Source organism: Penicillium nucicola, assembly GCF_028828085.1.
Source record: "Penicillium nucicola strain IBT 29836 chromosome Unknown utg000010l, whole genome shotgun sequence".
Lineage (NCBI taxonomy): Eukaryota > Fungi > Ascomycota > Eurotiomycetes > Eurotiales > Aspergillaceae > Penicillium > Penicillium nucicola.
In genome coordinates, this window is record NW_026643134.1 from 5416306 (window position 1) to 5441086 (window position 24781).

The window sequence follows — 24781 nt, forward strand, 5'->3', positions numbered from 1 at the left end:
GCTGCAAACATGATTGCATAAAAATGAATTGCTGGCACACTGAAGCCAATAGATAATAGAAAAGACATGGTATCATGATCCCCGAGTATACCCCAGGTTCCCAAACGCCCCATCACGAAAGCAACCCTAAAAACATAACCTCCCCCAAAGTAGAAACGCCAGTAAAAGAAGATCATAGACTCCTGAAACCCACTTCACATACTCTCCACCACCTCAGCAGCACGCCCAGCCCTCTCAGCTTTCCCAACAGTCGAAGCCAAAGCAAGCCCCTCCGCACCATCACCCGCCTCGCCCTCACCCTCACCCTGCAACCTCAAAATAGACCGCAGGGCATCCTCATAAACCCCCGCAATATCCCCACTAGCCCAACGCTCCTGCTCCTCCGTCGACCCAAGAGCAACCTCCAACTTCCACGCCGGATCGACACCTTTCAACCCAGACCCAGAATCAACATCCATTCCATCCCCCGCCGTTCCAGCCCCACTCGCAGCATCATATTCCTCCTCTTCAACCTCCCCCTGAATCAATCCCTTAAGCTGCGCCGCATACTCCCTCGCAGCGCGTCTCGGCGCGTCCCGTCTCTGCTGCGCGATGCCCGTCGTCAGCGACTCAAGCTGCGCGTAGAGGGCCGTCACGCGCGACGCTAGCTCTGTATCGTAGGCTTCATACTCGACTGTCTCGGTTGGCTTTGTCAGAGCTGCCGGGAAGGGGAACTGTTCGGATGTGGAGTCAAGCCCGTTGATGCTTATTGACGAAGAGGCTGTTTCGAACGTTGTGTTGATATACTGTATATTTGGAATCGGGATCGTTAGCTTGAAGTCCACATGGATCAATGGGGTTGACCGGGGCGCTCACATCGTCGACTAATTCTCTGACGCGTTCGCGCATCGGATCGGGCGTTTCATTGTCGATTGCCGAAGGGGGCAGATTCAGGTCTAGTTTGCGGCGCGCGAGCGCGACTGTGTTGGTGTATAGGTAGATGAAGTCTGCTGGAGACTGGAGCTCGATCTTGCGGTGGTGGGCTGCCATGGTGGTTTGGAGGGGTTGTTGTTGATGAGTGGATTGCCTTTTGTTTTTTTTTTTTGGAGAGGAGAGGAGAGAGGGCTTGGCGGTCTCCCCGCAAACGATGTCATCGTTGCATTTGGCTTTCTCTTCTTCAACCTCACTTTCCATGATTTTCGGTCCTTTTCTTCCCTTTTTTTTTTCTTTTGTTGATACCCTCCCATTCATATCTGTTTTTATATCTTTTTTTTCTCTGCGGACCATATTTTAGGATTATGCGCCTGACTCTCGGGCTCTGCGCGAGGTGATATCCGATCGAAAACTCCTTGGGTCCAAGATTCGAGATCGATACCACTTTTATACTCTATAACATACCTATACTACCTATAACATGACCATGGAGAACTCGACTTCGATTTCGCTGGTCGATAATACCCTTCCCGAGCAACAACAGCACGGCGAGGGGCCCTCACGACGAGCATCAGCTCTCGATCGGCAAACAAGCTTAACAAAACATTTAAGCCGCGCATCGATCCAGAGCCAGCTCACAAAGCGAAAATATGCAAAGTGGCAACCCGATAGACTGGGAATTGCGCCCGATACTAGCGAACCACTCAGTCGGGAATCGTCCCAAGCTCGAGGGGGATCAGTCTCGGCAAGCTCCACTGGAGAAGGCAGTGGGGGCAGAGATATTGATGCGGCCGATTTTGAACCATCCCGCGTATCCAGCCATACTGGAACTGGAACTGGAACTGGAAATGGGAATGGGTATGGAAATGCGATGGAGAATATTGATCCTGGGACCCAAACGACTAAAAGGGGCTCGGAATTAGACATCCTCTACGAAAACCAGCGAGGCTGGTTCATATTTGGTGTCCCACGGTACTCACACAGCTCGCTGTTGAATTTTGATCCCAGCCCCTGGATGACGCAGGATAAAAGAGCTAGTGCTGTCAATATCACGAATGCCCAGCTGCCCGACCCGAGTTGGGAGTGGGCGTGGAAGGCGTGGTATGTCGACATGTCGGGTGATGTCGATGAGCAGGGCTGGCAGTATTCTTTCTCATTCGCCTCCTCCTCGTGGCATGGGACACAGCCGTGGTTCCATTCGTTTGTTCGGAGGCGGCGGTGGGTAAGACTGCGGATCAAGACTCCGGAGAGGCGGCATCGTGGTCGTTCGGATTTTGAAAAGTCGCATATGCTTACCGAGGACTATTTCACTATTCACTCCTCCAAGGTTCGGAGCCGGGAGCAGAGTGTTGCGGGCTTGTCCCGGGTTGAGTCTGGGTTCTTGAATCGTGCCAACCTTACGGTTGACGAGGAGCCGCAGATCGAGGAGATTGGGAATATCCCCAGCTTGATGCAGGCTTTAAAGCTTGCTTCTATTGATCGGGAGAGGATTGATGCTCTCAAGATGTTCGTGAAGAATGGAGGAGATGAGCTTTATTACTTGGCTGATAGGGTGAGTCCAGCCTGCTTTTCAACGATTTTTTGATATTGTGTAGCTAACCCTAGATATCAGATACCCGAAATCATGCCAAGATTCCTTTTCCAGACATCACGCTGGCAATTCGTCACATACCTTTCTGATGCTGTTCGGGACTTATCCAGAACTCTTCCTGACACCGACAAAGATGCCGATGCAGTTCAACGCAAGAAAGATAATCTTATCCGAACTGCGGAAGCTTGCAAAAGCCATATCACTGGACCTGATGTTTTCAAAGACACAAAAGGGGAATCGGAGGCGGAATTGCTCAACCTAACTCCGGTAGCCAAGCAGGACTCATTAATGGCCAAGCGTCCGGTCCTGGAGGAGCGGTCACGGTCGATGAGGCGGATTTTCAGGGGCATTCCCAAAGCTGCTGAGATTGACCGAGAAGGCCACATCTATTAATGTAAAAATAGTTGCTACAAAATGCAAATTAGCTTGAATAGATGAAGTTTTGTTCGTGGCGAGCAATCAAGGCTATAGATCTCGTCGGGCCACCGCCTGCCGCATCGGCGCCGACAATTTTCGGGGCAAAAAGGTCCTCCGTCGCAAACACCCCATCAGCAACACGTCCATCTCCTTTCTCACTCATGACTTCCGGGTTGTTGGAGCATCGACCCCTATGCTCTCTCGTGGCCGCCCATGTCTAAGGAGGCGAGTGTCTACCTTCTTGGACACCGTCACGACTGGGCCCGGTGAACCTCTTCTCTTCCTCTACCCCCGCTGGGCTGCACCTACCTTACCACATCGACGACCAATCTCCTTTTTACATTCTACAGAGCCCCAGACAAGGACGTATCGGAAGTCTTTGGTACCCTTTCGTCCAACGGCTCGCCCTTCTCCGTCGCTTCCTCGATACTCGCGCCAATGGATTTCCTCTCATGTTGCTACCAGCTCTGTTGATGAGACGAGTCTCAAATCGCCTTTAGCAGTGACGCCCGATAAGTTGCCAATTGAAAATGGGACTGGCATTGACACCAATAGCTCCAAGGACAGCGTTGGGAAGACCACTGACTCGAAGCTATCCGGCTCCTCGGCTTGGATCAATCATGGCGCTTCGAAACCTCTATCTCCTTCAAGGCTGGCAAGAGCAAAGATGATACAGAAAAGTCGCCAGCATAATCGATCCCTGGATGATTCACCGCCGCGCCTCACGAAGAAAAAGATCTCCGACAGAAACTTGTCCACTCAAGACTCGCACAAGCTACGATATCGTGAATACCAGAGGGAAAAGTACAAGAAGAATGGAAAGCACTATGTGGACAAAGCTTGGTTGGACACAAAAGATGTGTTGGAGGAAGTACAACAAGATTCTCGGAAGAAAACCAAGCGTCGGACAAAGCAGAAGGAAGTACTTATTGCAGAAGACACCCTGGGTATATTTTGTGGCGCGACCAAGTGGACATTACAGGAAAATATTTGGTATCTTTCAGTCCACAATGGGTGCCGAGTACATTGTCTCTCTGTGGAAGAAAACAAAGGGCTTTATCGCCGAGTGATTCTGTCTGGAACAGAGCATGTTTTAGACCTCGTGCAGGCACGTATTGCCCGTGCACAGAACCTCCAAATGACTGGCGATCCTCTCGTTGATATTCAAAAACCACTGGCCCCCATGTGTCTCTCGAAAAGTGCCATGGAGCGTGCAAAGGTCCCCACGCCTCTGATCCGGGGAATCTGGTGCTTTGAAAAGCGTCCGTTGAATCGCAGGCGTTTTGACGAGATTCTCATGTCGGATCCGGCTCTGGCTTCGGTAAAAGAGTTTGTCGAGCAAGTTGAGGAGCTCACACTTTCAGGGGGATCGAAGTCAAATGTCATGAATGGGCAGGCATCTTCCACAATGAGGGCTGCCATTCCTTCCAAACAGATTGCTCAACGTCTCCTCGCTATTTTCCAGTCAGATCTGAACTATAAGCACATATCGACCGCGGCTTTAAATCACGCATTGATTTATCTTTGTGACCATGAGCTTCCTGGAATTGCTCGAGACCTCTGTTCATATGCAGAACATGTGGCCACAATTGACACATTTAATATTTTGTTGAAATACGCTGCCCGGTCCCAAGATGTGGCAATGTTTCGTGGACTTGCGCGGACAATGCCTGGAGCCCACATTTCTCCGAATCCAGCCACATGGATTGCCTTGCTCAGTGCTCTTGTGACTCCCTCTGAAAAGGCCGACCTCATGCAGCATATGGTTCATCGTGGTTACATGTCCAACACTGCGACTATTCGCAGTGCATTACAGTATACGATCCAGGATTCACTCATGACTCACCTGGACAGCGGGAAAAACATGGAGTCTTTTATTGATCTTATGGTTCACACACACGGGGCCAATTGGTTCAGTAACTCCATGCTCGGTCAGCTCGTGGAGACGGTGATCCGGTTGAGCGACTGGGATTCCCTGAACTGGCTTATACAACTTTGCATTAAAAACAGCGTGCCTTTGCCCGAGTATATACTCGTCAAAATTTTGCATGCGCGCCGTCGTGACACCATTGGCGCTTTACAATTTTATTTCCAGTTTGTTGAAATGCCAGGGTTCAAACTTTCGCCGAAAGGGTTCGAGACTCTATTCCTGTCTGCTTACAAGAATCGCCATTTCAACCTCTGCCGCGTTCTATGGCGGTATGCATGCATGTGGAGGCGCGTGACATACCAGATGCGCCAATGTGTCGTGACATCCTTGTCTCGCACTGTGCCTTTTCGGAAGGGACCGGAGACCGTTGACCTTTGGAGCACTGACTCTGGCAAGGTCATTGTCGGTCTTGATCTACACCATGAAAGTTACCCAGTGAAGGATTCCCTCCTCCACGGTATTCCCCCGGAGTTCCACCAGAACCCTCTTGCCTACCTGAATAAATGGAAACCCGTGGGCACAGAACGAGGCCTTCATCTGCGCCTTGCCAAGGCCCTTGTTCAGCGAGATATCGAGCTTGGTAGTGCCAATCACTATTATCCCAAGAATCCTCTTCCACTCATGTTGGATGCAGCAGCCATCTTAGATGAAGAATGGCGTAATGTCCCGCGGCCATTGGCCTGGTCCATGCAAAATGCCATCGGAGTTCCTATCGGTCTCTCATCGGAAAGAGACAACCAGATCTAACGCGCCACCTCCCTCATCTTCTTGCATCTGTGTTATCCCCCAATGTTCATTCTTCTTGTTCGGCGCTAGCGTGTTGCCTGCATATACCATCTGGCGGACTTGTTTTGACTTTGATTTGTCCACCTTCATGTCCCCATCCTTGTATTCTACACCTCTCTTGTATATTATGAAAACCCATAGAATCATGGACCTGTGATACAAACAGCCAACCAGCTGTCTCGTCTTGAATTTATCCCAACCCAAACAAATCAACCATTTTATAATACATCGCTTTATAGGTCTCATCAAAATCTAAGCAGCGCATCAAGATCATCCATAAATCCACGTGCGTCTGTCTCCTGTCCACTCCTCACTCCGACCTCTCCCGTCGAAGAAAGATCCCTAAGCACAATGCCAGTCCTGCAAGCTGCCACTCCAGATCCAGACTCTATCCCGCCCGACGAAGACGGAGATCGAGAGACAGATCTAGACGCCGGCATGCCAATCCCTTTGAAGCAGACTTTGTCCGCAGAAGCAACATCGATACTCTCGCGAGAACACACCCCAGACCCAGACCCAGATCCAAGCCCAAGCGAAGCATGCCCTTTGTCCTCATTCCCATCTCCTCCATCTCCCCCTCCATTACATTGATATCCTGCGACTCATCACTCTCTCCCTCACTTTCGGGCGAAAGGGGAGCCAACAATCGGCGCATCTCCGAGAACATCGAGAAAGCCGCACTCCAACGCGGAACTTCATGATCGATCCCTTTTGGAAATGGAAGTATATTCCCGCCGTATTCATCGCCAGAGATATCGTCGTCATTATGCTCATTCTCATTATCATTATGCTGGTTATTGTTGCGGTGGCGATGGGCGATTCGGTGGCGAGTAGGTCTAACGTGCCGAGGTTCGATGTTTAGTTTCCCCACGTTCCAATAGATAAATATGAATATGACGGAATGGCATGAAAAGAAGTGAAGTGAAGAGAAGAGAATGAATACCTTTCAATTGAATCTCTCGATATACAAACCTGACCCTCCTTACGACAGTGCGTACACTGGTAATAGGGCGGACTGATATCGCATCGTTTCTTACGCGCGTGGCAAGCGGCGCAGGCGGATTTCCCGGGTCGACGGCCTTGTCGTTTGCTTGCTTTTACTATGCCGGGAGATTGCAACTGGTGGAGGGCTGTGAAATCCATGGTGAGTGCAGAGGGGTGGGAAAGGAGAAAAAAGGGTCTGGAGATATTACATGTGATGGGGAGAGAAGCGAATTCCGAAACCCGGGGCAAAGGAAGCTCAAGGTTAATTAGGGTTTGGTCTGCAGCATCAGTCAGCTGAGACATCTGCTGTTCTTCTAGGAACGCGATACTCTCCGGATGGCCGGCCATTCTAATTGGATTTAGGGGTTGGTATATGAGCGCATTGGGGCTTTGTGGAGAATTATTGGGTCGAATGCTGTATGGTTGTCGTATACTTCGTATAACACAAATCCACATCAAAAGTCAAAGTCAACATCTAAATTGAGATTGAGAATGAGAATGAGAATATATATCTAAATCAAATGGGTATCGCTCATGCCTCGTATGCAGAAAGTTGTCTTCCCACGACTTCGCTGTATGGGGCGAGCCATATGATGTAGAAGGAAGATGAACTGAGAAATGCTATATAACAAGATACTTTTCGCCAAACATGAAAACAAGCGCTGAATTGAATGCACGCCAACAGTCACGAGTCTGGGAGATCTGATTCTGGCTGGTCTGGCTCTCGCAACCCTCCCTCGGACCATTTATCCAGAATCTTGGAAACCTCCTTGAACGCGACGGGTTTGGTTAGGAACAAATCCATGCCGGAGTTGAGAGCCTCGAATTCATCAGTCGAACCACTGAGTCCCGTCAGTGCAATGATGACGGATGAATTGGAGCGATCGCGTTGTTGTTCGAGGGCCCTGATGTATCGTGCGGCATCGAACCCGTCCATGACGGGCATGGAGATATCTAGATCGTTGGTCAGTATATAATGTTACGATTGATAGTTCGGACGTGGTGAAGAGCACAACTTACCCATGAAGATAATATCATAACCTGGTTGCAATTTTTCCACTGCGTTCACTGCTAGCTGTCCATTCTCGGCCGAATGAACAGTGTCCAGTTTTCGCTTTTTGAGGAAAGTAAGCATTAAGTTCAAGTTTATTTTGTTGTCTTCGACTACCAGGATTCGAGGTTTTCGAGGTTCTTCTGGTATAGGTTCGGTATTTTCGGTGAATTCGGGGGTAGTGGAGGACGGAAGGGTATTGTGTAAGGGTGGAAGGGCGTGAGAAATGTCCTCTGGTGCTGAAACCTGCATATCATCGGCTTGGGGAACTGGCTGGTGTGAGGTAACATCTTCGAGCGGCGTTGGTAGGAGGATTTCTTCCTTTTTGGGCAATACTACCAACTCGGTAGCTGGTAAGGGAAAGGCCTGGTCGAGACATTTGTGAATAAACCGGGAGAGCTTGTGAGGACCGTATGGGCGATTGACGGTAATCACAGTGTTTGTCGAAGACCATTCAGGCTGTGCAGAGTTGGGACCGACAAAACTGGGACTCAGTACAAGGATGGCTTGTTTGGATTCTGTATCCCAACTGACATGTTCTTTTAAAGGAAGCTCACTGACCAATATGGCATCAATGGGCGCTTTGGATAACGATGAAACCAGCTTGAGACCGTACCAGTCAGTCAGATAACGCGAAAAGGCTCCCCATTGTGGATGAGTAGAAGCATTTTCGGGCTCTACGCCAAGAATAGCAATGGTTCGACCAGCATGCGCGTCTCGCAAGAGGCGCACTTCAGTTGATATAGATTCGGGTTCCAATTCTGGCCCGGGTGATGGTATGGGACTAGAGATACCATCAAGATTTGGTTCGTGGCGTGCCAATGGGATTGTCACCTTGACAGTTGTGCCTTCGTCTGGGCGACTGTCGACGGTGATGTTTCCGCCCAGAGATTTGAGAAGGCTGCGAACAATCGAGAGACCCAACCCGGTTCCAACAGCCAAACTATTTTCTTGGGCGAACGGAATAAATAGCTTGCCTCGTAGGAACTCTTCTGAAATTCCTCTGCCGGTGTCGGTGACTGTCAAGGTAATAGTGTCTTCTTTGGTGCCTTGCTGCTGAGTCCGAGTATCGGAGGCTTCCTTTACCTCCAAGCGAAGCGAGACACGGCCGGAATCGGTGTATTTGATCGCATTGCTGAAAATATTCATAATGATGCGACGGAGGGCACCAGGGGGCGTAGAATAAACCCAATTGTGGTGAGCAATGTCCATATCGATGTCCACGTGCATTTGAGGTATATCAAAGCTCTGTGATGTGTTGGAGTTCAACGGAGGCGTGCCAGCTGGAGACGATAATGCTGGTCGTTGGCTGTATGAATGGCCCAGACAAACGCCCTCCACCACCTCTTCGGCGAGAAGCGAGAGATCGATAGGCATGTATGCATCCAACTGTGAAGCAGAACGTTGCATACTCTTGAGATTCACGCTGGAGGGTCTGTTTCTATTCAATTGGTGTAGATCCTTTTCCAAAGACACGAGCTTGGTGTAATCCAAGACCTGGTTCATCGTATCAAGCAGCGTTCGACCACATGCGTTGATGGTTCCCAAAAGAGAGCTTTGAAAGTCATCGCACTCCGTGCCTTGTAGCAATTCCGCTGCCGCGAGAATTCCATGAAGTGGACTGCGTAATTCATGGGATACACTTCCAAGGAAGTCTGCCTTCTGTCGGTCAGACATTTGAGACTCAATTCGGTTGCATTCGGCCATAATAGAAGATCCAAATCCGAGCAAGGAGCTCAACTCCACATGTTGATCGAAGACAACATTCTCAACATTGTTCCAGCAGAAGCAACCACCGAACCACTGAGAGGTGTTAGAATTCCACAGCGGAACAAAAATAACTTGAGAGGCGCCCGGGAAGTATTGATTGAGCATTTTGTTCTCAACCGTTTTCCACTTCTTAGCACGTTTTGCCTTTGTGGTTCTACTTCGTTCACGGGCACGGCTTTGACGTGAGGTATTGGCCGATTCGTCACTGTCAGAGCTGGAAAACAACCCATCCCGGTGAATTGACCAAAGCTTTCCCTGTCCATAACGACAGAGCAAGCCGTGAAGGAAGCCATCATCAATCCCAGAAACCGGGTACTGCGCAAGAGACTCCGTCTCCGGGCCGATAGGGGCTTCACCAGCAGAGATAGCCAGGACAGTCGCAGATTTGGAGTTCTCAAAGGAGCCTGAGACTTCACTTCTTGTGTCGAAACCGGCCATCATGTCGTTTCCACCTTGGACGAAAACCACACCACTCTCGCCTTCCAGCTCCAGACTTGCTCGGATGATGTTTGCTGCTCGCTGGAACGTCCCGGCGGTTCCTTGATACTCATCATCTTCGTCCGGTATGTTCATACTGCCGGATCGCAAAACAGGAAAATGCGAAGCAACACTAGAGCCTCTAGATTGATCGGTATTGACATCTGACAATGAAGTGATGGAACGAGTATCGCTGCCTCGAGAATGAGATCTTCCACGGGGAAGTTGATTATTAGAATTGGAGAGATGGCTTGATGGTGTTTGGGAGGTTGGACGGGATGTTGGATGCGGGCTGGGACTATGCATCGTTGGATCGTCGAAGACTTCTGTGAGCTCCGATCTACCCTCAACAAAACAACTCAACCCTCGAGATAGTCGAGCTGCACGTCGACCTTCGGAGGCTTGTCGGCTCACTTTCAGGAAGTCCATGATGAGCATTCCCATAGTTCCCATGGTCTCCTTCTCGGAATGGGTGAATTCGACATGAGGCTTTGTGTCGAGGACAAATAAGCAACCGACATTGATATTGCTGTCTGTGGTGAGGGGTGTGCCTGCGTAGAAGCGGAAATTCGGCTCCTTTTGAACAAAGGGAAGGTTTTTATAGCGTTCATCTTCCTTCATATCATTGGAAACAACAAAGTCATATTCGTCTTGTTCTCTGTTGGACTGAGGAAGGGCTATTGTATCCTATTAGTGGCAAAACAAAACCATAGTTAGTTCCATTGAATGGAGGCAAAAGCAGAAGAGCTACCTACTTGACATGGCGTCCACGAGCTGACATCGAGCGTGGTACTGCCAGAATAGACTCCACCGCTGAGAAAATCATATTTCCCGTTGTCTTTGGTATTCTGGGCAGCCTGTGCGATAATAAATTGAGACTTGCGATCTGAAACACTGTTGACGGAGCGATCTTAGCAAGTCTGCGGGAGCTCCTAGGGAGACTACTGTCGACTTACCTGATAAACACACGATCAACGTTCAACCGCAATGCAGCTAGTTGCGCAAATAAATGGAGGGTCTCATTCGAGTCGCCCAGGACCAAACTATTTGGCATAGGGGCTAACGGCGGTGTCCATGATGTTAGTGAGCCAGATCGGGAGCTATTTAAAGATTGTGAGATAGACGTTGGGCGACTGGAAGTAGCAGAACCCCGCCGCGCTGAAGGCTCTAACAGAACCGGTTCCTCGCTGTTCAAGGACTGATTCTCGTCTATTGGGGCTAGTCGCTCTGGTCGAAAATAACGATATACCTCGCGGGCCCGACGACCCGCGTTGTGATCATCGTCCTTGGGCAAGGGTTCCATGATGCTCTAGGTTCCGAGGAAATGAGATCAGGACATGAATATAGGTTGGGAAGCCCTGATATATTAAAAGGAGTCCGCGGATGTAGAGTGGGGGTGGAGGGGTGTGTAATTAGGGAAAATCTGTGAGTAGGAAAGCTTTGGTATAAGAGGTCTAAGAAGATACAGCAAAATTCCACATCAGGCAGTAGGGGACAATGCCCTAACCTCAGTCATATCATCAACCTTGGCTTCGCAAATTGAACAGCCACACTGTGACAAAGTCTCGGGAATGGCAGTGGCAACAGGAAGGTAATCCGCAAATAAAGCTCGATCATAGGGGGTTGCGGGTGAGGATATGATGAAACCAGGGCACGTAAGATCGGCACATCAGATCGAACCAGTCTGTACACCCTATAGGTGACAACCGGGTCTCGGGAATGCCACAGGGCAGAGAACAGTTAGTTCAGTGGGGGATTGAAGCTGAGAATTTCACCTCGTTGGCCGGTGGAAATGAGAATGCGCAGGCCAATTCGGCCTGACGGTCCGTCAACCCGCCAATCAGAGGCCGGCGTTGGTCGATCTATAAAGAAAGGCCGGGAGTTACTCAGTTAACATGACCCTGAGCCAACCATCGAGGCTTTTTTTCTCCCCGGTCTATGTGATTGGCTTGTATATTCTCCATCGGAAATCTTTAGAAGTTTTCAGATCGGAGTGGGTGGAGTTCCGCCAGTCAACGTGAAATCTGAATTCTGCACAGGGCACAGTACTGTCCAGTATACTGTACACTGTAACCAGGAATCAAAGGACGTGATAGGATCCCTGCCATTTCTGCCTGATGTGTCTATGCCGTCACGCTACATAGAGTCCCATAGTGTCGGGATGAAGGCGACTCGGGCAGGTGATGTGGCTCGCTGATTCTAGAATGATCGGGCAGACTCTGGCCAATATATGCACCGAGGCCAGAATACCTGTAGTATCGACCGGGCCGAGAATAATTGAGCATGCTTTCTATAAGCATCTAGGCTACTTGCTTGCATCGTCCAGCGCTAGTTGCAGCATGACGAAGGCTTATCTTGCTAGCACTGCTACAGTATAAGCCATGGCGTAAAAGGCAAAATATACACTTCGCTCTGGGACCGCTAGACGTATGATAGATGCACCACCGTTGTGTGGCTGATATGCCACTTACATTTCAGCTTGTGAACCCTTGGAAGATTGCATCAGGGTCACCCGGACGCCAGATCCAATGAGGAAGGTATATCTATTTTGGTCATTTCCCATAATTATCATGACATGCCATGTTAGAAGACGCTTGAAAAAGCACAAATGCAGCTGTACACAGCCCACGATATCAAATCAGCGAGCCCATGTTGGAATAAAGAGGATCCATGTTTGCGTCAGGTACACCGGGAACCGGTGGCGGGGGTCCGTAGGGATCAACAAAGGCCGTTCGAATCGCACCCACGCCTTCCTTCAGATAAAGTACAAGGCGATAAGCTGAGTTGCCATTGAGGTAGTATCGGTGCAGCTGCTTGCTGCGCAGGAAGCCCAGTCGTTCGTATAGCTTCATGGCGGCGGTGTTGGTAATTTCGGTTTCGAGAACGATCTACTCACGATAGCTTGATTAGCTCTCTCAGTCCTCAATAATCAGGTAGGCATCCACCCCCTTCCCGGGGGTGTATGATCCTCATGTATTTAACATACCTCATCTGCATCCCGCTCGATCATCGCATCGATCGCCATGCGTACAAGCTTGGTAGCAATTCCCCGACCCCGGTACTCCTCGCGCACGGCCAGCATGGCGATATAACCTCTCATCGGACCGTCACGGTGTGGTTCTAGCTTGGATACCACAACTCCGACCATCTCGTTCTTCTCGTCCATCGCGAGGAAGCACAGGTCGCCCCATTGGTAGAGGAAGTAGCGGTAGACGTAAATGCTGTACGGTTCGGACAGATCCTTGGAGATCAACTGGCGCATGGCGGGGACAAATTCATTTTCGCGAGAATTGTCGTACCGCACGTAGCGGAGCTCAGAGGGGTTCATCACGGAGGTGGTGAGAAATGGAGGTGGCCGGAGGTTGAAATGCAAAGTTACGTATCTGCCATGTGATGCCGATCCGTCCGTTAACTTTACATTTTCATGTGCTTCGCTTTTTCTTTCCTTCACTTCTGAGCATTTTTCTGTTCTTCTTCAGCTTTCAGGCAATTGCACTGGGCCTTTTTCCCTCCCCCCTTCCCTCTCCTTCCTCGCGGTTGGTCGCTATGCTCCGCCGCCGCACGGGCAAGGACAAGGTCCCGCAGCCCAACTCCCTTAGCTCTGGCTCCAAGTCTGAGGAAGCTCGGCTTCGTGCGGAATTTGGTGATGCAAAAGTCAAGCAGCTGGTCCTTAAGCCCCGGAGCAAACGTCGCAATGGGTTCATCTTCGTACTGGGCGGACTGTTCGGTATCTTTATCGCCTTGTTCTTTGCGAACCACTCGGAGGTTATTAGTCTGGACTCTCTCATGGACTTGAACCTGGAATCGATAATGGACGCCATTCCTCAGGGGATTGTAAGCGATGTGAAGCAGTTCTCCGTACGTGGACCCGAGAGAGTAGCTCTCTTATCTCTTCACCCTACCTTCGTATGACTGACGACCTTGAGGGTATAGCAGCATGAACGTGATACTGTCAGTTATGACTCCTTCTCGGTTGGTCTACATCTTCAATCTCAGGGCGTCCAAGCCAAGCATCCCGTTGTGATGATCCCCGGCGTTATCTCGACTGGTCTAGAGAGCTGGGGCACGGGTGAGAACTCGCGCCAATACTTCCGTCGACGGTTATGGGGTAGCTGGAGCATGATGAGAGCCCTGGTTATGGATAAAGCCGAGTGGAAGAACCACGTCATGCTCGACCGGGACACTGGCCTCGACCCGCCTGGCATCAAGCTGCGTGCGGCACAGGGATTCGATGCGACGGATTTCTTTATCACTGGATATTGGATTTGGAACAAGATTTTGGAAAACCTGGCAACTATTGGTTATGATCCCACCAATGCTTTTACAGCTGCCTACGACTGGCGGTTGTCGTACCTGAACCTCGAAGTGCGCGATAAGTATTTTACTCGGCTCAAGTCTTATATTGAGACCGCAGTGCAGGTACAAGGTGAGAAGATCACACTGGCATCTCACAGCATGGGATCGCAGGTAGTGTTATACTTCTTCAAATGGGTGGAGAGCGAAGAACACGGCAAGGGCGGCAAGGATTGGGTCAACAAGCATATCGACTCATGGGTCAATATCAGCGGTTGCATGCTGGGTGCAGTCAAGGGATTGACAGCCGTGCTATCCGGTGAGATGCGGGATACCGCGCAACTCAACGCTTTCGCCGTGTACGGACTAGAAAAGTTCCTGTCCAAGGAGGAGCGAGCAGAGATCTTCCGAGCCATGCCGGGAATCTCCAGCATGCTCCCCAAGGGCGGCGAGGCCGTATGGGGAAATGCCACTTGGGCACCAGACGACCAGCCCGGTCAGCCTCTGTCCTTTGGCAACCTGCTTAACTTCCACGAAACCAACTCATCCTGGACAAGACGCAATCTCACTACTCCAGAGAGTCTGCAGTACCTCCTCGACCAGAGCGAAGATTGGTATCGTAATCAAGTATTGGGCAGCTACTCGCACGGTGTAGCTCACACTAAGCGCGAAGTTGAAGCCAACGAGAAAGATCCTCGCACATGGCTCAATCCTCTTGAGTCACGTCTACCCTATGCCCCAGACATGAAGATTTATTGTTTCTACGGCGTGGGGAAACCTACAGAGCGCAGTTACTTCTACCAAGAAGAGACTGACCCTCTGGTCAACCTGAATGTCAGCATGGACACTACCATCACCAGCAGCGAGGATGGTGTCGACCGCGGTGTGCTTATGGGCGAGGGTGACGGAACCGTCAACCTGCTAAGCACGGGTTATATGTGCGCCAAGGGCTGGCGCATGAAGCGTTACAACCCAGCCGGTACAAAGATCAAAGTCTTTGAGATGCCGCATGAACCAGATCGTTTCTCACCCCGGGGAGGACCTAACACCGGTATGTTCCTCTTATTTTCTCACGTCAGTAACAGAATAGGAAACTAACCTGGCCAAGGCGACCACGTCGATATCCTAGGCCGCGCATCCCTAAACGATCTCCTCCTCCGCGTCGCTGGCGGAAAGGGCGACCAAATCGAAGAGACCTTTGTCTCGAACATTCGCGAATACGCAGATCGTGTACAGATCTTTGACGACTAATTCCTTCCTCCTCCCAACGATTACGCAACCCCTTATGCCTGGCCAATGTTAACCTTTTGTTTTTATTCTTCTGTTCTCATCCTCTTCGGACTCACGACTTGATCCACCTCTGTTATTAGACACTCCCGAGGATATCTTACAATAGACGGGTTTTGTTAATAGCACTTTTTGTATATTCACCATACTCTACGATCATCCCCACGATAAAAGCCAGTTTGTGAGCAATTGACTGGATCTGAGAGATACATATATACAAATGTACGTATGTTTACATGCTAATTCAGTGTAATGAGCCTATTTCTCTTCCTGGCCCTATCCAGATTGCGATCTGGAACTACTAGTTCGGGGTGGTAACTTATTGATAATCGCATAGGTCCAGACAAGTATCCAAGCCGCTAGGAACTAATCCAGACCTAGCAACCGCCTAACTCCCAGCAGTACTGTCCTCTGACATGTCAAGAGTAGTGTCAAAATCATGCACAAGAAGATCAAAAGGGGAAGGGGTGGACACGGAACGGGCAACGGATCCAAGGACGTCCCTTCTCCCGGGGTCCGGTATGCAGTCTAACACATGTACTCCGTACTAAGGTCGACTTGGCCCTGTTAGCCTGCAAGGGAGATGCAAGGATCGGTATCACATCACTGTACTTGGTGTGAGTTGGGCTTATCGGAGCATGCTTGCTTTTCCTCCCGTGTTGATCGACGCTCGTCACAAGTGTCAGGCGGGGGTGGTTGATCATCGACTTAGTTTGCTTATCACTGGGGCACTTTGTTTAGAGTCCAGGATGCATTACTGTTAACTAATGGAATGATGTTATGTATGATGTTATATGCCGAACTCAGGGTGTTCGGGTTCCACCCTTGGGATGTAAACCTGCTTGATACATGGATAGGGGATGGGATCGTGTTCGTATAGTTCACCTTTTAGTAACTCTGTTGATATCCACCAATCAGTCGGGGTTTGCTGGGGAATATTGAGTTTCTGATTACCGAGTGAAGAAACATGTGACTATGGATGTATAGGACGTGTATGTAATAATACAAGAGGACTGGGTGAGAGTAATGTACAATGATTCATTAACTCGTACGCTAGGGATTAAGAATAATGCTAAAGATATCCAACATCTCATCGTCCAAAGTAACGATAAGAGGCCTGCACACAACCGCTTGAAGTTGTCGATCCTGGTATAGTCCAGGATCAGTATAGAATTGTCGCAGGTGTGCAAGCATTAGGAACTCGGATCAGCTTCATCTTCAAAAGCCAGAAGCGAAGAGAATCGGCAAGCGTCAAGGGACGAGATAGAAAAAGGCCTCCGTCAAAAACCCCCATCTTCTCGATCCCAGCTGCCATGGCCACAATAGGCCCTCGTCTCCCCTCATTCCTCCTCGGATCTTCCTGGTCGAATTCAAATGGATTCGCAGAACAGAAAGAACCACCAGTGTCAACGCCGATTAAGCACCTGCCAGTGGCGAAGACACGAAAACGAAAGGTAGACCGAGTGCACGGTCTATTTGCAAGCCCCTCCTGTCTTCTTTGTGCCGATGCAAATGTCGTAAAATAGCAAATATCCAATCCATCTAAGTGCAGAGCGAGTGTAGTGCAAGCAAAAGGCGCCGAACCCTTTTATCTCTCCAAAAACAGGTCCATTTCCAGGCGCCAAGTATGAACGACTGACACGAATGATGATAATAATTTTGTGCAATCTGGACGAGCCAAAAACGAAGAAAACAAGGCGGCTCGTCCAGTTCATAAAGTCGTAACGAAAGACATGGGTCAGAAGCGAAAATGGGACCGCCCAAGGGCGTCCCGATGTGTACAAGCGAAAGTTGTCAGCGATGCTGGGGCGGGGGATTGGCGATCGCAGGCAGGCGGACAAGGCCCGATCCCTCCCAGCACCGGTATTAATATTATAGACGGAGTTGCCGTCCCAAATTTGGGGCGGCGAGGCATGTACAGCCAGAAGGTAGAAAGTACCTTCGGCTCAAAGCGGAGGACCGCGCGAACCGGAGGGTTCAAAGAAATTAAAAACCTTAGGATGTCGAAATGGCTCAATGCAGAAAATGTTCCCAAACATTGTCGTCAAACATAACGCCGATTCAAAAGTAAAAGATGCATTCAATGGACAGTGGTATGTGCAAGCAAGCTGAATAGCTTATCGGCCCGCTTCAATGTCGTGATTGGAGGTCAGGGTCTCGCTTTCCCACGTGTAGTGATCGTCCACAGGGCTCAGAGAGCCAGAAGAGACGGAGGAGGAAGAACCAACAGTCCACTCATCACTGTCCAAGTTGAAGTCCCCGTCCAAACTGGCGAGGTCGTAACCAAATTCACGAGAGTTGTCACCAATCTCAACATAATCGTAGTCCCAGCGGAACATCTTGTCGGATTGAACTCGGGGCATGAATCGGGTCTTGGTGAAGTAGAAGGCGACTGTGGCTAAAAGACCTCCGCAGACGAGATCCACAGCATAGTGGTGAGATAGGTACATGGTAGCCCACCACATCCACAGAGTATAAGTAACCCAGAGAGGCTTCAGGCGAGGGAAGACATGGCTCATGAACAGAGCAGCCAAAGTCGAATCCGCAGCGTGGAGCGAAGGGAATGCACCAAACACAACGGGAGACTGCTTGAAGCCCGAAGTGTACAGATCAATGCCGAGAAGCTTGTCAATGCGGGCAAGTCCAGCGGGGTTTCCTTGCATAGAGTAATCGGCGGGTGCAAGGCCGTATAGGTTCTCGTACCACGGTGGCGAGCAGGGGAAACACAGCTGGATGGTAACAGCTAGCATGCTGATGTAGCCAAGAGTCCGAGCGTACAGAGGGGTGGTTCCAGGAGGTCCGAAAAAGAAGAGGAGCAAGGAAACGACAAAGGGAGCTCCGTAATGGCAGAGACCATACGGAATCCATGCCAGAACATCCAGCACAACGTTTTGATGCGCAGAAAGGATGTTGCTGATGTTGGCGCCGTACAGGATGTTCTCCATGGCGGGAAGAACACGAACCCAAATGGCAGGACGCCAATCACTTGGGACGAATCTGAAAAAAAGTGCTGTTAGCGAAAATTGCTTACATTGAACTGCTACATCATGTTCACGTTCTTGCCACACTTCGTTCATCACGCCACGAACCTCACGAGGCGGCGCATACGCTGAAAAACAAAACAGGGTAAAACTTACTGGCAACCATAGAAGAAAATCAGCCACCCAGCGATAGGAAGGAAAGGCAGGAAGAATTGCCGAGTGATGGGCATGAGCAGAGAGCACAGTAATCCGGTAGCAATTGCCGTCTTTCCGAGCGGACCAGGAGCTTGAATGATGGTCAAGGAGAAGATGCCCACAATCAAGAGCAACAGATACTGGAAATCATACATCGTCCACCGATGCGTTTGTAATGATTTGAGCGTGTCGACAGGGGAGAACGAGGTTTGCATGGTTGAGATAGACGACGCGGGCGAGAGACGACTTCGTAGCTTGGATCGGAGCTTGCGGCGCATGCGATGCGGCACCAAAAGCTGAAATGACCGCCATGGTATTTGAATTTGAAGCTTTCCGAACTGATTCTGGGTACGGTCTTTCCATGATGGAAAGGAGGCGCTCATCGTGGCGACACCTCCAGGAAGATCCGGATCACTCGAATTAGAAGATAGGGAGGATAAAGATTCGAGGAATGCCGGACGAGACGGAAAGGCAGTCGACAGGGGGAGAGGGGGGTAGATCAAGGTTGGCTAGACGAGAGGCTCTTTCAGGTGCCGATAAGAAGGAAGGCGTCGGGGCCGAGGGGCGAGGAATTCAGGAGGTCACGTTGGCAAGGGCTCCGGGATGCAAGGTAACAGCAAGGGCGGAAACCCAGGATGAAGAGAACTCGAGAAGACCACAGCCCTGGGGAATATTAAGAATTAAAGAGGATGAGAGAAAAGAAGGGGAGAAGAAGAACAGGATAGAGACAGGGTATCGGTATCGGTATTGGTATTACCAGCCAATTTTTGGGGTATTGAAATTTTTCAGCTTATGTCAGCGGGAGTCAATGGCGTCACTAGCTGTTTTTGTACTGTAGAATCTACTGTCGTACTGTATACGGAGCTAGAGAGATTGCAAGTATTCCATAGATGTGACCTTCCCACCCACACTGTATACAGACTGCCTATGTTGGCAGGTCTCTGGAAGACCGGAGCCCTCGGCAGTGTTTAATACAGGTCATCCGGCCAAGCTCAAAATTTGATGTTGGGCGGATGCGGCGGAACCCACGGAGCCCGATCGGACGATGCATGAACAATCACAATTCTTAGCATATCTCGGAGTTTTGCCAAGTTCAAGCCCGACTATCCGACAGTGCCGACTATAGAGCGAATACAATACAGTAGATCTACAAGGCTTACTCCATCGATTTGTTACGGCGGACCATCACGGACGACAGCACACTACGGCAGACCACCTCTCAACCACCAACTCTAAACCCAACTATTGCCAATATACCACCAGACACAAGAGAACTAAAATATGCAAATTTTCCATAGATCCGCCGACTGGCCCCTGCACAAGTGTCCCACCGTTCAATCCCGAGCGCCAATCACGTGTCTCAGATCTCCAGGCCCAATTTCGCTTAATCCACTTTTGGTAAGTTTACTCGTATTTCGTATTGGAAAACCGGCGTGTCGGCCTTCTCTTCGGCCGTCGTCGTGGTGATCTTTCTTGTTTTCTATTTTCTTCACCCTCCGTACAGTTAGATCAGGAAGTGGAAGTCGGCGGCATAGACAATCGTGAGATCAATCATGATCCACACTCGGAGTTACGGCTCATATGATTCTGGCACCGAGAGAACCCCATTCTTCATGCGCGTGTTAGATTGCTGCTATATTAAAACAACGTCTATGACGATCGCTACTTTGCTGGCGCCTGGTTAGTAACGTTGGCCCCATGTTAAAAAATACCATATACTGTACAGATACGGATACGGAGACTGTACACAGCGCGTAGAGATGAGGATGTGCATCTCTGTCTCAGGGGATGTAACGGGACATGACCAGCCTCCCTGATTACATTGCAATTTCCTATAACTTTGTACGGCTGAGCACAGCATCAGTATCGGTGTCAGCCTAGTCTAGCCGTGTCCCTGAATCTAAAATCTCCAACCTTTGATTGAATATCCTTGGTACAGCGCCGTTTCAGAATCCAGCACCGCGCGACCGTGACCAATCACCTTCTCTCTACTTCCCGATTTATCGCCAACGGTTGAGACTGGAGACACACGGGACTTCTGTAAGCTGTAAGCTGTACAGTACGGAGGCTGATGCTTTACGGCCCCCGTCCTATACTGACAGCCTGGCAGTAAGAGTGAGAGTGCCAACACATTCTCGTATTCGTGTCCAAGGGCCATCCCTCTATCTGCCTTGACGGCTGCCTATTGTCAGTGGATTTTAATCGGGTTCGGTTGACTCTATGCACCATACGCTACAATTAGAACAGGTTGGGGATGGTGATGTAAGGCTGGAAAATGCCTTGAAGCTGTTCATGCTGCGCCACATGCACGGTGCATCATATGAGGTCAATGATATCTGATCGGGGCTTCCCAAGGCTGAGAGTGCACGGCTTATTGCCTGATCGGGATTCGCGTACATATCCGTGAGGGTTGGGAATGTAGGGCGGTGCCTTCTACTATACACCTTGCATTGATAACGTTCGACAATATGGATCTGACTGCGATTCTGATACGTGTCTGTTTTTGCGATGCTCGAACGTGACCGTTGGGGCCCCGTGCATGTTCTGAGTATCCAACCATGTGCTGGATTACATCTGCTTCGTACAGTACTTGTTCACCGCCATGATAGCGATACTTCCGATGCTTCAATCGGAGCCACTGTATTTTTTTACCTTTCTTCAACTCACAGTGGCTGAGGGGGATACATATGATACCAACAATGCATAGGGCCCTTGGCATTACACAGCCAGGCTTGGTTTTCAACGACGCATTCTAAACAACATGGTGGCCTAGTGCTGTAGTTATTTTCGGCTTCAATATTCAATACCGATATGGAAGATTCACAGATCATGTTCAATAATACAATACGATCGGCGTATATGCGTCGTCGATCCAGCATCACGTTACATGAACATAGCCACCCCAATGCGGTCCAGGTCGGTGGGGAATGATGCTGACACCGAAGTCCGGTATTTCGGGGGTTGGCATGACTCGTTCATCGAGCGGCATCCGTAGGCTCCGGTTCAGCATTACTTAACTCCAGGGATGTTAACCTGTTTACCTTGGCGCTTGACTGGTTATTTGGTACTGCAGAATGGGGCGCGATAAGGTTCGGTATCAGGGCTGAAAGTCGATCTGGGGTAGATACTGGGACACCCCCATGACGAAATGGACAGTTTTATGGGTTCTATGGGTTCTATGGGGCATCTAGAGCTTTTCTAGATTCTTGCCAGAGTTGTTGGTATCGGTCACTACGTACCCTATATGATATTATGAGATAATTTGGTTTATAGGAACAATGTTCCTTTTGCGTATTCCTCCAGTGTAGCAAATCTCTTGAAATTGAAATGGCTTTAGAATTTGATCCATATTATTCATTTAGCACTACTACTTGATGACTTAGACTCCAAGTCCATAGTAGATTTTTTGATCGCATTCTTCTCCGTCTATCTCTCGGGTGAATGAGAGTGAAACTCAATCAGATCAACTCGAGATGAGATTGCAAACCATCCACTACCTTAGTGGTAACTGTCCGGAATGCTTTTGCCATAGATCTTGGGTCCATGGATAGACAAAAAACCAACCCCAACGCCAGTCGATATGTCGTTGTAGATATCGAAAATCACAAAATGCCGCTCAACGCCAACACCGTGAACCATAAAACAGAACGCCGAAAATACATTGTAAAACAAGTGAAAAGCGATTAGTTGTGCTTTTCACTATGGTGATCCGCGAGCATCTGGAATCCTTTCACCAATCCCATTGCCGAGCCAGCTGCGAGGCCGCCGACCAGGACCATCTGTATTCCTCCGACCAGTCCTTTTCGTACATTCCTCCGACCACGCCAGCCACTAACGAAACAGGTCTTGCCATAGCCGAAGATGAACAAGGCAATGACCATGGTAGCGATAGACCAGCGCAGAGCGATGAAGGCATCTTGGGGACCGACGAAGAAGTAGGGGAGTAGAGGGACGAATCCACCGATGAAGTATCCCATAGCAATTGTCAAGGCGCAGATGACAGCTCGCGAACCCGAGGGCTCGGGCATGGTATGGTGGAAGTTCATGAGGAAGGATGGAAGCATGGGGGACGCAGAGAGGTGGTTTTTAAGTTGAGCGACCAGTTCAGAAGGTAGCTCGTATGGCTCAAAGATATCGCTGATGGTGTCGGATACAGACGCGGGATCGGTCATAGTTTGTGATGCTGTCTCCTTCAATGTAGCTTTGTATGACTCCCTGTCCATGTGTCAGCATTCAGGTTCCAATCAATTGGCCGCGGTTTTGCAGCGATTATTCTTGAAACACAAGATATACTCACTCTTCACTCTTAGCACCGAGGTATCCACCCAACCCCATTGAGATAGCTCCGGCAATGAGCTCTGCCAGTCCACCGAAGACGACCACTTTGGTATCACCCAGAGCAGACAAGCCCGCCGTGAGCGCAAAGGGCACAGTCATACCGTCGGATAGACCGATGATAGCATCCGAGACTGTGCGACCGTCGATGGACCAGCCTGATTTCACATTTTGGCTGTTATTGTTTCCAGCCTCGACGTCCGATCGAAGGGGAAGACTCAAATCCTTCTCCTCCGAAGAGGGACTGCGATCGGCAAGAGGGGAATAGCTCGACATCAGGCCTTTCAATGAACTAATAGACATAGTTGTAGGAAATGAGAAGTTGGAAAACGTGAGAAACCTTGCAGCGCCCCTTGACAGGAAAGGAATGAGAAAGGGAGCAAGGAGGGAACTCTTAAGTTTAAGAAAAGACCATCACACCAAGTCACCGACTCATGCTTGTGCACATTGCATCTGCGGAGAAACTGATCAACTCCTCTGCTGATCACAGCCTATCGAGTGACCCAGCAAGACAACGTGCTTGGCATGGCTCTCTGTGGCTCTTTCTGGCCAGGCACGTGCGACGCTGATTGGTGGCGGGTGGGCTTGGTGGGGGCGAGGGAAGCGGGCTCCCGCTGCTTAGCTCGAGGCTGTGGCCAATCACAGTCCGTTATTTTATAATCGAGGTCACTGGGAGACTCCACTGGGTGTCACGTGCCCATCGGCAGTCGAACTATAGAGGTTTAGCGACATTAATCTATCCTCTGTTCTGTCTTCTATGCATATCCTCTGACTGCTGGCACGTGCTCCTTTTAATATGTTCTTATCACCGGCCTTTTACCCGACATGGGTCAGTTAGGTTTGATTTGATGTCGGGGTGGAACTTGGGTCCGATTTGGTCGACTAATGGTAAATTAGAGAAGACACCGGCTTAAGCCGCCAGAGACTGATGGTTTTAGATGAAAAGTTTTGAGGCTAGTTTTGGTAAGCACAGCCTGAGCTACCTAGGTAGAAAAAAAAATTTATTGGGTTGCCACTACCGGACTTCTATAATGCCAGTGGGAGTCAGTATCAATGTTAACGGTATCCCAAGAAGATCAGAGATGTATGGAGCAATGCTTTGTTAAACATCTTCTTTGAATCGAGCTTGGTCATCAGATGACCTCTCCACTCAGACCAAGTATGCAAAATACCAGCCCTACTTGGATATCATAGTCAGACTCCCAATCTTCACCTCGATGGTAAGTCTCTGGCTGCGGCATAAAAGCGTCTACTGTGAGACCCATCAAAATTGAATGGCAACCCTGGATAATATTCAAGTTCCAGAATAATTACCTTAGTGCAGTGCATGGTGCCTAGCCCCAGCATTCCACATGGAATCCGGATCCATGGAACGACCAGGCACCGTATATGGTGGAGCTATCAAAGGCGTTGCTCTGGGCTTTTTGCGAAATAAGCTTTCAGGTTGCACCAAATTGAATTTCTAAGGTCACACGTAAAGAGTGACGTCGACATATCAAGAGCAAAACCAAATTCATTTATTAGGACCTGCCATAATTCATGACGCATTGACTGAAAACAAGAAGAACATGGGGAAATAAAATATGAACAGATGGAAAAATCGAAGATCGATCCCGAAAACACAAGGCACAGTCTTCGCTGGCTATCAAATGGCGAAAAAGAGGATCATATGCAGGCAATCACGAAAGCCATATTCGTACACCAGCAGACGGTCCTTTGTCGGGGACAAAAATATGCAATGCAACTCGTAGATCGAACGGCGATGAAGTGAA

The 24781-nt window shown here is 49.6% G+C and overlaps 8 protein-coding genes across 8 annotated transcripts; 2 read left to right on the plus strand and 6 right to left on the minus strand.

The window, feature by feature from the left end:
- Nucleotides 1–194: 194 nt before the first annotated feature.
- N7511_010620 (uncharacterized protein) lies at nucleotides 195–1029 on the minus strand (the record flags this gene model as incomplete). Its single annotated transcript, XM_057132997.1, has 2 exons — nucleotides 195–785; nucleotides 856–1029. The coding sequence occupies 2 exons, from the start codon at nucleotides 1027–1029 to the stop codon at nucleotides 195–197; spliced, it is 765 nt and encodes a 254-aa protein (XP_056980985.1).
- A 364-nt stretch (nucleotides 1030–1393) lies between these two features.
- On the plus strand, nucleotides 1394–5597 carry N7511_010621 (uncharacterized protein; the record flags this gene model as incomplete). Its single annotated transcript, XM_057132998.1, has 3 exons — nucleotides 1394–2464; nucleotides 2525–2820; nucleotides 2975–5597. 3 exons carry the CDS (start codon nucleotides 1394–1396, stop codon nucleotides 5595–5597), a joined length of 3990 nt encoding a protein of 1329 aa, XP_056980986.1.
- A 544-nt stretch (nucleotides 5598–6141) lies between these two features.
- Nucleotides 6142–6779, minus strand: N7511_010622 (uncharacterized protein; the record flags this gene model as incomplete). The annotated part of the gene is made up of 2 exons (XM_057132999.1): nucleotides 6142–6579; nucleotides 6738–6779. Coding segments are annotated over 2 exons (480 nt in total), but the record flags the coding sequence as incomplete, so codon positions are not given.
- Nucleotides 6780–7305: 526 nt separating this feature from the next.
- N7511_010623 (hybrid sensor histidine kinase/response regulator) lies at nucleotides 7306–11221 on the minus strand (the record flags this gene model as incomplete). Its single annotated transcript, XM_057133000.1, has 4 exons — nucleotides 7306–7574; nucleotides 7641–10605; nucleotides 10674–10812; nucleotides 10875–11221. 4 exons carry the CDS (start codon nucleotides 11219–11221, stop codon nucleotides 7306–7308), a joined length of 3720 nt encoding a protein of 1239 aa, XP_056980988.1.
- Nucleotides 11222–12551: 1330 nt separating this feature from the next.
- Nucleotides 12552–13300, minus strand: N7511_010624 (peptide alpha-N-acetyltransferase MAK3; the record flags this gene model as incomplete). The annotated part of the gene is made up of 2 exons (XM_057133001.1): nucleotides 12552–12806; nucleotides 12905–13300. Coding segments are annotated over 2 exons (651 nt in total), but the record flags the coding sequence as incomplete, so codon positions are not given.
- Nucleotides 13301–13464: 164 nt separating this feature from the next.
- N7511_010625 (phospholipid:diacylglycerol acyltransferase) lies at nucleotides 13465–15462 on the plus strand (the record flags this gene model as incomplete). Its single annotated transcript, XM_057133002.1, has 3 exons — nucleotides 13465–13776; nucleotides 13852–15262; nucleotides 15320–15462. 3 exons carry the CDS (start codon nucleotides 13465–13467, stop codon nucleotides 15460–15462), a joined length of 1866 nt encoding a protein of 621 aa, XP_056980990.1.
- Nucleotides 15463–17615: 2153 nt separating this feature from the next.
- Nucleotides 17616–19057, minus strand: N7511_010626 (phosphatase PAP2 family protein; the record flags this gene model as incomplete). The annotated part of the gene is made up of 2 exons (XM_057133003.1): nucleotides 17616–18495; nucleotides 18636–19057. 2 exons carry the CDS (start codon nucleotides 19055–19057, stop codon nucleotides 17616–17618), a joined length of 1302 nt encoding a protein of 433 aa, XP_056980991.1.
- Nucleotides 19058–22357: 3300 nt separating this feature from the next.
- Nucleotides 22358–23312, minus strand: N7511_010627 (VIT1/CCC1 transporter family protein; the record flags this gene model as incomplete). The annotated part of the gene is made up of 2 exons (XM_057133004.1): nucleotides 22358–22889; nucleotides 22972–23312. 2 exons carry the CDS (start codon nucleotides 23310–23312, stop codon nucleotides 22358–22360), a joined length of 873 nt encoding a protein of 290 aa, XP_056980992.1.
- Between the last annotated feature and the right edge of the window lie 1469 nt (nucleotides 23313–24781).